This window comes from Hippopotamus amphibius, chromosome 13 (assembly GCF_030028045.1).
Source record: "Hippopotamus amphibius kiboko isolate mHipAmp2 chromosome 13, mHipAmp2.hap2, whole genome shotgun sequence".
Lineage (NCBI taxonomy): Eukaryota > Metazoa > Chordata > Mammalia > Artiodactyla > Hippopotamidae > Hippopotamus > Hippopotamus amphibius.
This window is the reverse complement of record NC_080198.1, coordinates 85,547,812-85,559,872: the sequence shown is the minus strand read 5'-3', so window position 1 is coordinate 85,559,872 and position 12,061 is coordinate 85,547,812. Positions and strand designations below refer to the sequence as shown.

The window sequence follows — 12,061 nt, the reverse complement described above, 5'->3', positions numbered from 1 at the left end:
AAAAAAGGTTTCATTGTTAACATCTAGTCTAATGACTACATATCCTAAGGTGATTTTGGTCATTTGGGTATTGTGATTTGAAGGTTTGTTTGTTACACCAGATTAACATTGTGAAGGGAAGCCTGCTGCTGTGTCTGGTGTCTGCCATCATGCTGGTCAGTACAGTTGAGACAGCAAAGTACAATTAAGTAAAATAAGTTTTCTCAAATCTCTGGGATGGCAGTGCACTATAATTAAACATGTTTAAAGTAAATCTTCACATACTGGTTAATTCAATTTTATTTTAAATGAAGCTGAAGCAATTACCGATGCTTATGTTATTAGCTACCACAAAATACATTATATTCACTTGATCCAAATGTATTAAATGTGTTTGTAGGCAAAATCAAAATAAACTAAAAAGTATCTATAACTTCTTTGGATACAATTCAACTTTCGCTTTAAGGAACAATATCAGAAAAACTTGTCTGAGTTTTGAACTCTCAGACACCACCAGGGCCCAATGAATGACATTTTAAGTACTCCTATAATTCAGAAAGAGATGAATGGATACGCTATAGAGTTTGCGTACATTTGGGGGGAAGGAGAGGAAGGAAGAGTTGCAGTGTAGGGAAAGTGATATGGTCTACGAAACCTTGGTTATAGACACTTTGGACAAAAAAATAATTTCCAGGAAACTGGGACTAATTGGTATATTGAATATATATCATTTGTCTTTTATGTTTTTGAGACCCACTATATCTGTCAAAGAAAGAAACAGTGAGAATATCAAAAGGAAAGATACCTTCAAAAATACTATTCTAACAACTATTTAAACTTCTGAAGAACTGAAAAATAAAGACCATTTGTGCTGGGGTTCAGAACTTTAGCATTTCCAGCTGTGGTCAGTTCTTGGTTTGATTCTTGAGTCTAGTTTTATAAGCCAGAGCGATTCTCTCCTTATTTAGATGGAGTCCAGTTTATTTTAGCTCCAGATTCTGCCTTTTAAAATCTCCTCCAGAACTTCTCGGAAAACCCAAAGGTCTTGTTTATGGAATAGATAAACAGCAGGGTTAAATAAATGTGGAACTGTTTGAGAGGCAGGACTTCTTTTTTATTCTATCAGAGATGCTGTTAATCTTCAGATGATTATTTTTGCAATATAAAATATATAGCCTGGATTATTGAAACTAATTCCCCCACCTGACACACTCATAAACAGTTTTGTAAGAGCTAATTTTAGATCATTCCTAGTTTTTTTTATTTCAACATTAGAGACATTTTAAAACATTCTCTAGTGCCTCTCAAGATCCTCACATACACAAACACTCCCCCACGACGCAAACCAACGTATGTAGTGGGTTTTGCATACTGTGGAAAAGATAAGAGCAGTGGTACTTTTTATCGGCCCTTGTTTGAACTGAGGAGGGGTGTGTTATGAAAAGTTGGTGATGTAAGAAGATGTGATGTATAGGAGAAGCCCAAACACAATGATGGCAACAAATAGGACAAAAGGAATAAGGTGCATTGTCAACTGCAGCATTTGACACACTCTAATTTAACAGATAGCTATAATCACACTGTCGTTAGCCCTTACACCTCATAGAGAGGTCTTTCTGTATGTCAAGTTACGTTCCCTGACATTTCTGTTTTAACAGCAATACTTCTCATTTAAGGGAGTCTTCGTTCCACAAAGCATTTCATATTTTCATTATTTCACTTGCTTCTCACCACATTCCAATAAGATAGGTAGAATAGGAATTATTGCCTACATTTTATAGATGAGTAGAAAGGATCACAGATGATAGTTATGCACTTCTAAGTTGTTCTGAGGGCAGAATTACTGGTACAGTGTAATTTTCTTTCCACTAGATTTCGAGTCAAAACACACACACCTACGTAAACACACATACATATAATATCTGAAAGGAAAAAGAGAATTTCTAAGGAAATTTTTCTCCTCATGAAAGCTGCTATTATATTTCCAGTATTTTCTTCTGTTTTTGAGATAGGTTAAAATAGGTGCTATTTAAGTTAATAAACATACTGGGGTTTTTTTTAATGATACTTTTAAAAATAATAGAAATATTTCACTTCAAGCAAATATAATATTAAAAATTAAGTTTGCTGGGAAGAGGAATTAGGGGATTATATTGCTTTACAAAAAGATTCTGAATAGGACTGCTTTAAATAGCAAAATTTCCCAGCACATTTAAGCTACGTTGATTTATGAAAATCTGATTCATATAGGACTTTACAGAAATACATCTGTTATATAAATCCATGCTCACCTGTAATTTACTCTAGAGGGAACAATTGAGTGATGATAATAATGGCATACTCATACAATTCTTCATTATATATTTTAAAGTGCTTTCTCCTAATTTATTGCATTTGTCTTTGGCACCCTTATAAGGGAGGCAGAGAGGGTATGATTATTCTTTCTTTACAGATGAAAAATTGAGAGGTTAAGTGACTTGCCCAAGGTCAGACAGACTATTCATTCACTTACTGCTAGTTGAGTGATGTAGTTTTAACAGGGTAGTCAAGGAAGTAAGGTTCTTCCTTTTAATTTTTTTTTTTACCAGCTGTGAAGGCTATTAAAACAGAGGTGGATGATCTCACAAATATAATGTTGGATGAAAGAAGCCAGACACAAAAGTTACATATTGTGTGATTCTATTAATATAAAATTCAAACGCAGGCAAAATTAATCTATGTTGGCAGAAGGCAGAAGAGGGGGATGGTTGACGGGTTTCGAAGATATGATATTCTATTTCTTGATTTAGTTTGTGGTTACACAGTTACGTTCACCGTGAAAATTCACTGAGATGTATTCGTATTTGTCTTTTTAAATATACATTATACAAGTTTTCTTTTAAAAAAGAATTTTACATCTTTAAAAACAATACAGTGCACTTTAGATCACTACATTAGACAAACCCGTTGAACATTTGTGATTTCAACTGAATTTCAGCTGCATTTTTTGAAATGAGAAGATGAACTAAATCTGAAGACTTTAAAGAGAGAAGAGAGGTTTAGAGAAAAAATATCCAGGATCATCTTTATCTGAAAAGTTGCTATATGAAATGGGAAATTGGAGCAAACTAAGACAATGACATAATTCATTTAGGATTAGGTGGAACATTTATATTTAATGACATCAAGCTGGGAATGGTAGGGAATGGGACTAAGTTGTTATTCACATAGTGTATTCCAGAGTGTGAATTTAAGGAAGATAAGATTATAATTTTTTAAATATCCATTTTTATTTTAGAACTTTGTATATTACAGTGCTGCACTGGGCATCAGGGTAGAAAGCCAATAGCAATGATAAAAATCATAGGCTCTGCACACCTGGGGACAAATAAGGGCTCCTAAGAATCCCAAGTAGCCTTCGATGTAAGAGTGTACGGGAGGAATGTGTTTTGGCCATCATCCATGATAGAAATTACAGGTGCATTCAGTTGCTTAGAGCAGTTTCAACATTTATTTAGTAGTTTTCCAAAAATTCTTCACCCCCTCTGACCCAATAACCCTGAGAGCTAAGGCTGCACTTGTACGCAAAGTTGCGACGGATGACAGACGTTTTAATTTTCACGTATAGTCTCTTGTTGTTGTTGTTTTTCTTTCATTTCATTCTTTCTAAAAAGAATCCATCATAGTACCCCCGGCCTGATTATCTGTATCAAATATCTATCTTGATGCTATAGGTCATAAATAGAGAATTTCCAGGCAGTGCGTCAGGATGCTTTCCTTTCACTAGTGATGTTTTGAGGGCAGCTATACGACAGCTAGGACTGCAGCCTGCTGAGTGTCTCCCCAGGAGGGCTGTTGAAGGCATCCTGTGCAGGGAGAAGCCTTTGACCTTTAGTCCATGCGCACATTTGTTTTCATTCCTGACCAACTAGCGTGTTGCCCTGCATTTGTTTCACTAGGACCTAGCTTCTATTTTTTAAAAATACATTGTATATCCTGGACACCTGCAGGCTGCATGCCACACATGGTGTGGAATGGACACGATCAAGCTGATTGTCATCACTGCATCCAGGGCAAGTGTGAGACATAGCTGTCCTCTGGAATTTGGGTTATTAGAGCATCACCCTGTGTTCCCCAATACTGTTCATGTCACAAAGCAGGTCAGAAAGGCAGCTCCAGAGACAGGGAGGACGCGACAGGGAGAGGTAGGTGGAAGGAATTCTACCCTTTGGGGCTCAGCAAGCTGCCCCAAGTTCTCTTTCACTGGCAAAGGGTAAACAAACTTGAGGAGCTAGGACCTGCGTGTCTACGGGCAAGTCCAGGAGGAATCATTCCATGATCTTTTTTAATGACAGATATCAGGAAGGCACAACTGTTTCTCTCTGGGTGGAAGGACAAATGATATTCAGACCATAACTGCTGATATTTTAACCATTACCTTACCATTTTTTAAAAGTCAATTTTGGGGGTCAAGAAGGCACAACTGTTCTCTCCCTTCAGCAAAAGAAAAACCTCTTGAATCTGTGGAAGGTTTGCTCTACTAAATCACGGGGAGTCACACCTGGTTCCTTTGAAACCTCATTTCTGTTTAAGCTAATAGGCACATCCCTGAACTTAATCTCCTATAGCAGAGTCTTCCTCAGTGGCCTCTGTCACTTGCTTCACCTGGAATCTCCCTCTTTTTCCCTCCTTTATCAGTTCCGCAGATGTATTGTCATGTGGTACACAGGCCCTATCACTTTTTTTGGCCTGTTTGTTTTAAAGGAATACATTTTTTTTTACCGTTAAAAAAAAATTGAAGTATAGTTCATTTACAACGTTGCGTTAGCTTCAGGTATACAGCAAAGTGATTCAGTTATCCCTATCACTTCTTAAATTTTACTAATTCTCACTTTTTGTTATAGATCACACAACAGGCACATTTGTTACACATAGTCTTGACCACAGTTTTGAGAATTTGTCTTTTCATTCTTTTCAGTATAGAAAAGATAAATTCAGATACTTGCCATCAAACCTTGTTCTCCTGGTTTCCCTGGTTCACCCTTAAAAAAGAATAATGATAATGATTATTAATGATAATGATTTTATTAATGCTGCAAACAGTAAAAACCAATTTCAATCTATTTTTTGTTTTGTTTTGTTTTGTTTTCACAATATCCACCAGGGATCTTGAATGTCAAATATATACTTTTCAGGCTAAAGAGAGGAATGCAAACACAATGAAATTTAAAGAGCGCTGATCTTTCTTCAAACGCATTTTATAAACATCTTAGGATTGAAGACAACAAATCTATATTATAGCAGAGATTTAAGAATTATGCCAAGAAGGTATTCTAAATAAAACAAGTAGGAGTGATTATATTGTAAAAGAGCTACAGTTTCTCTATCTTTTGCGGTTTCATCCCAAGAAAAGGTGAGATATTAGAAGGCAGTTTTAGGATGAGACCCCTATCTCTGATGGTCCAGAGAAAGCAGTCCTAACAACCAGCATTTTATGCTGAAAGTCAATTCTTTATTTCACATGACAAATTAACAGCAGCTTTTGGAGAGGGGGATGAGGCTTATAAGAAGGTTGTCTCTGGAAAAGTTTTAAAGTTCCCTGTAGTCTTAAAAAAAGTCACTCAAAAATTACATAAATATATGCATATAAAAATGAAATCTACCAAAACATTAATGACTATGGCCGATTTGTTTTTTCTTTTTAGGTTGCCTTTATTTTCAATTTTTTCTACTTTGTGGATAAATACTTCATTATTCCTTCTGTACTATGAAAACACTGATGAAAATAATTTAAGTTAAAGTAATACACTACATAAATAATTTAATTCAGCTACAAATCTGAATTTCAGGTCCTAAAGTCATAAGCGTACAAATTTTTGACCTTTTCCATGTATTTCTTTAAATTGCTGAGTTGCCTCTACCAAACCAAACCCTTTATCTAGTGGCCTGTGCTACTACTCTATTATTGACACTTGGCCAATCTTAAGTAGCTAAGTACTAAGTAAACTAGTGCTTAGATGTAAGTGTTGAGATCGCTGTTAAGTCATTTCTATTAATAAGCTTCACATACAAAGAACAAATGATATTTGAACCATAACCACTGATGTTTTAACCATTAAATTTACTGTTTTATTAGCAATTTGGGGGGTCAAGTTACTTGCAAGGGATATATATTAGGAAGATTTACCTCTTTTACGTTCCATAAATTGCATAGGACTATATTGTCTCTATTTTGATCCTTTGGAAAATGTTATCAATCTCCCACCTACTTTTTCAAGCTAGTCTTCCATTTAAAACAAAGGCATTGAGGTGCTCTATGGCAGTCAGGACACACGTGAGACCAGGCATCTCCACTAGCAGACTTCTTGAGGCTTACCTGAAGACCAGGTCAGTTGCTGTCTCCAGGCATCTCTTTGTGGTTTGCGTGGGTGCCCCGTGGGTTGAGTGGTTAAGCGGAATCTGGGTGGCAGTGCCCTCTCTGCTCGGGGACTTTCCTATCATCCCACTTCCCTCAACCCACTCTACTCACTTGGCCTCCGCCACCCCTGTCCCCACCTCCATCCCAATTCTTAGGGCTTTAAGGGAAACAAAACCTGTGAGAACAACTGATCCAAAAAGCAACTCACGGGCACTCCTGGCATTCCGCGGGGGCCATCTTTCCCTGTGTCCCCAGGAGGCCCTCGTGGGCCTGGAGGGCCTGGGGGGCCTGGAGGCCCAGCCTGTCCTTGGTCACCCTAAATGGAGAAGGGGACAGACCAACAATAATCATGAAAGATAAAGACCTAGGTCTTCTTTCAACACTTTACTTTGTATTATCTAATCCACATTTATACTATGAAAAGACCCAGAACAACCAGAAACAGTAAAGCCTGTAGGCAATTTGCCTGCCAGCAGGAAGCAAATAAATATTCATGCTGGGTGAGCTGAGCAGACGCTGTTGAAATCAAAGCAGCTCAGAAACCAGCACTCTCAACTCTTGGAAATAGTGTGTATGTTATCATTATACTCAGACCTGGTAAAAAAACTTTTGCATAACTTTATCCATGACAATGCTGCATCAGTTATATTCACCTTGCTTAATAAAATGGCTGCATTTATGGTTGGACAAATATTTACTGTGTCATAAACTATAAAATTAAACATACAAGGCTCTTGTCATGCTGTGTAATAGTTTATAAATTACCAAAGCTAGAGAGCTTAGAAACTGGATCTATCACTGGATATAATTTTTAAGCTTTCTTTTTTTTTTCTTTTTTTTTTTAAATTTAAGAAGAAATTAGATAGGCTTTCTGTACCTTTTGGTTTTGGTATTTTCATATACATTTCAAACAAATGCAGCTCGCGAAACATAATTTTGCTTTAGGATATTTTAAAATAAATACCCACCACCCACACCCTCCCCAGGAGAGATAAATGGCAAAGCAACAGCATACAGAGTAAAAATCGAATGCAAAGGAGAAATCAGACTTGAGCAAGAATAAGCACTACCTTAATCAGGCGGCGTTTAATGAGCTGCTGATCAGCAGAGAGAAACCCATGATTGATTTTAGGAAACACCATCTGATCAGTCAGGTGAGGTCAAAGGTTGGAGTTCAGAGATGAGAGAGTTGAAGAATAGGCATCAGAAGGCCCCAAGAAAGAAATAAAGATACACACATTAGATTTATCATAACAGCCACACAAAACGGAACTGGCACTTGTGTCTGACCTCAGACCCTCTGGCTCTTCTTGAAAGAAACATAACCCTGAAACGGGATGGTGAAACCAGATTTTTAGTGAGAAGCGAATCTTTTTTTTTTTTTTTTTGCTGTGGGTGTTGGGCCTTTTTAAATGCCATATGCTACAGACGCAGGTAACCCGGAGTCACTTGCATCCTGCACCCTGAGCAGAAAGTCCAGAGACAAAGCGCCAGTTCAATTTCCGTCAGATTCCTCAACCAGCATAATGCGGCACGAACGCGCCCGTCATTGTGTTGATGTCCGAAGTCCAGGCTATTTAGGATTATTTAATCCACTGAAAACTATCACAAAGCACTGCCAGGCATGCCAATCAAACCACCGAGGCGTGGCACAGCCCTGGAGAGCTTGCCTGCCTCTCCAACAGCAATGTCCCCCTCTCTTATGGGCTGAAGACTCTCCTTCCTAACATACGTTTGACCCCACGGATGGAGGCGAGGTCCCGTGCGCCCAACAAGCTGCCGTGTGTGATGAAAGGGGGCGTCTGGACTCGGAAAGCCAGTTGGGCTGTTCCTGCTCACTCTTATGCTGATTGGGGGCTCTGACTGAGCAGGCATGGGTGCCAACCACAAACCTTGACGGTGAGGATCTGATTACTGTGCAGGGCAGCAACTGTGGGGAAGCCTGGCAGACCCTAAGGACAGGGCACAGCACCAAAACAACACGACACAAAACGTCACACAGACAGTCCACCGGCGGACAAACAAAACAAGCATGTACCTAACGCTCCCCTGTCCCGGCTCTAAGTCTTGTCTTGTTTGACACCGTAAACAAAATCAGACACATGAGGCCCCCAAGCCAGCCATTCCTTAAAGGGAATGGGCAGCTTGAGAACTCAGGTACATGGGGATCCGTGTGTATGCTCTTAAGATTTCTGGACCCTTACATACAAAACGTTAGTACAGAATGGTGCTAACTACAGACTCTGTTAGGAACACAACACTGTAAGTTCCCTCTACTGATTTTCTGTTTACAACTCAGGACATACAATACATGTATCAAAATCTTTTTTGGACAACAGTGAACAGGACTTTGCAGTCAGATCAGATGTAGTCCTCAGAATAAATGCCTCATAAAATACAGTCTTACCACCCACATATCAAAATTTCTCTCTCCAATCATATGATGAGTCTCAGGTCTTTCCTGTTTCAGGAATTCCTGCAGAGGTGGTGGATGGAAATCTGTCTCTTATAACATGCGTTATTTCATGTCAGGGGGATTTACAGTCACACTCTGCAGTAATCACTTCTGTCACGTAACTTTTCCAAAAGAACTTGACGGTTCACACACCCCCTTGAGGCAGAAAAGTGGTTTTGAATTCCTTAACCAAGGAGAATGGGGAAAGGATGTTTTAAAGGCCTGTACTTCACTAGCTTGTACTAACTTGTCCTCACAGGCATTATCAGTTGGGTAGGTCTGAGAGAGAAATTTTGCCTGTGTTCCTATTTCTTTTCCAACAACATGTGATATCAGAGCCTTTTATTCCAATTATTTTGCCACGCAGCACACATTTACCATACAAAAAATCAAACAACAACCACAGTAATATATGGCCTCGAGTGTCTGCAGGCTTCCTTCCCATATTTTATCCTCCCCACTGCCTTTCCCCTCTTTCCACCCAAATTTGTTTCGAGGATATTTTTAGAAAAGGCCAGAAATTTTCTAGTTTTTAAATTTTATTAGTTTTGGTATATTTTCTCCCTTATTTCCCCCTTATGAGGGATATATTTTTCTTAAGAGAGCCAAAAAATTACGTTTGTAGTCTAAGACATCTCTTCAGCCATAACGCCTTTGATTCTCGTTCTTCAGAGCTGGGACTTCTCGGGAAGCAAAGCTGAGGAAATCTTATCCCTTTTGACAAATCCTTTCTGATAAGGATATTAAGTGGCTGGGTAGTTTTGAGGTGACCTGTATCCCCTTTTTCTTCTCCTCAAGTAAAAGTCCTTTAAACAGAGACTCTCCACAAATTCAGAAATGCTACAAGTTGGAAAACAGATGTGTACAATTTGCTTTTGTTTTACTATGGAATATGAGTTTAAAATGTTATTAGATGGTGATGTGCCAGCATCTTTCCATCTGTGACTCATTAGCCCTATATTACACAGTCAGAATTTTATATATAAACCTCATATTTATGTAACAAAGAACAAAAACAGACACAAACAAGAAGGCTATGGGGGCTCAGAATCTTGATTAGTGGCGATAAATCATAGTGTCACTTTAAACGGGATTATCTAACAGAAATAATTTAAAATTAAAAACCTTTTAACAGCACACATGGTAGACCTTACAAATGTTTTGAAATTTGCATGTATAAATAAGTCACTTCTTGTACTCATATCTGAGCATGACCAGCTTGCTGTTTGATCATATTTTTCTAAATGTTTACCAAAAAAGCATTAAGTTTTAGAACTTAGTTTGGTTTCCAGTGGTAATGAGATCTAAAGAGAGAAGTGGATAGGTAACTCCCACCTCAGATCCTTTTTCTCAAACAGAACATCTCTATTTGAGGAAGCTGATTTTATATTCCTCAATCATCTTAACCGTGGACACGTTACCAATTAACTGCTTAGAGCAACATTTACACGATTTCAACAGCGAGCTAGGCGAAAGGACTTCAGGAGTTTACACGCAGCAAAGTAGGAAAGGAACAGGTGGGCGAATTCTCTTAAATTCTGACAAAAAATCCATGGCCTGGTCTGCAATATCCTATGACTCTGTGCTTTTCAGACTGGCGTAATGCTTGAAGAAATGCACATACCAGTGTCCTGGGGAGAGTTTAAAGGCAATAATAAACATGGTACTCCTTCCTTAAGAGTCCATTTTAATGAATGGTAAATAATTTTTTTTTTTTTTTTGCCACGTGGCATGTGGCATCTTAGTTCTCTGATCAGAGATCGAACTGGTGCCCCCTTTGGTGGAAGCATGGAGTCTTAACCACTGCACCACCAGGGAAATCCCAATGGTAAATAATTTGAAACATTTTTATATAAAGAAACATTGACAGAATTTGGGGTAGGATGCAAAACTTGCACAAATATTTTTAAATGTTACCATTTGACGATGGTAGAAAACCTCATCTCAGAGGGGATATCTCCGGGTCAACACAGACACTCAGCTGACTTTGCTGCCTGCAGAACGTCTTTGGAGGGTAAGCTTGAAAAGCACTGGTGCTGAGTGCTTGCCTCTATGGCTGGGCTTTGTGTGGCTATAACTGTTAGGCTGCCCTAGCTGTTCACACAGAGACTGTACTTTTTCATCACCCATGCCGTTCTCCCACAGTATCATTAGTCATAGTCCTTTCTAAATAGATGGAATGGACATATTTCACTTGGTTTTACATCTCAGAAAACTTGCCTGGTACACAGATGGTTTGAGTGGGTGTGGAAAAAAATATTGTCTCCAGAAAAACATGGAGAAAGCCCAGGAATAAGCTGAAATACTGAAATAATTTGTACACATTTTCACCCCCAAATATTTTGAGTTCTTTAGAAATTGGCTGTATAGGAGTATAAAACTACTTTGTAGCACCCATTTTCCTGAGCATAAAGACTCAGACAACTTCATGAATCTTCCTCACATTCTGTGAAATAGGTAACCAACCAGGACCAGTGTTCTGACACCATTACCTTTTAGAAGGAAAGATGCTGGCTTACCCCAAAGGGATGGTGAGCAAATAAACAATTCATAAGAAATTCTGCCAACTACGTGGAAGCCCTAAATTCAAGATGCTATTGTCAGTTTTATTGTGTACTCAGTAATGATGAGTGTTACATGATTACATTATAGTGAGAAAATTTTGTGTTTTGTCAAAAAATATTCAATAAAGCAATGATAGAGCCAGAAACTTAATCCAGGAATTCTGATTCCAGACTTTGTCATCATGAAATTTATGTGTTTATAATTTCTCTCTACTTGTTTTTAGTTTAAGTATTAGAAAGCTTAAAAATTGACTAACGTACAATATTTAAGAAGTATTTACTGAATGCCTTCTGTGCAGACTCTTCACTGTGCTAGACTCTGGGGATTGAATGGTAAGACCCCACGTTCACTGGGTTTAACATGTGGTGGGGAAATAGGAAAAAATAAGCAGGCAGTAATGATAGGAAGTGAGGACCATTACGATGGAGAAATGAAGGGGCTGCAAAAGAAATAAAATGTGCACCTAATGCAGGGTTCAGGGAGCCATTCATCCAGCCAGGTGAATGAGGAGATGGGAGTAGGCACAGCAACAGCCAAATCAAAGACAGAGCGACCATTTAGGAAAAGGTTACAGTAGTCTAGTTGAGGGACTGTGTCCTAGAACTGGAGGAGGACAAGTTGATCGTTTCATGTGATATTAAGGAGGTAGGATTCACAGGACTTGT

General features: G+C 38.4%; 1 protein-coding gene across 1 annotated transcript in view; it reads right to left on the bottom strand.

The window, feature by feature from the left end:
• The window catches only part of COL25A1 (collagen type XXV alpha 1 chain), a 438,835-nt gene that overhangs the window by 103,636 nt on the left and 323,138 nt on the right, over positions 1 to 12,061 (bottom strand). The window contains exons 8-10 of the mRNA XM_057705935.1: positions 8,269 to 8,328; positions 6,585 to 6,692; positions 4,965 to 5,000 (exon numbers count right to left, since the gene is read on the bottom strand). Coding sequence (XP_057561918.1) covers positions 4,965 to 5,000; positions 6,585 to 6,692; positions 8,269 to 8,328 — 204 coding nt within the window. The remainder of the gene's footprint in view (positions 1 to 4,964; positions 5,001 to 6,584; positions 6,693 to 8,268; positions 8,329 to 12,061) is intronic.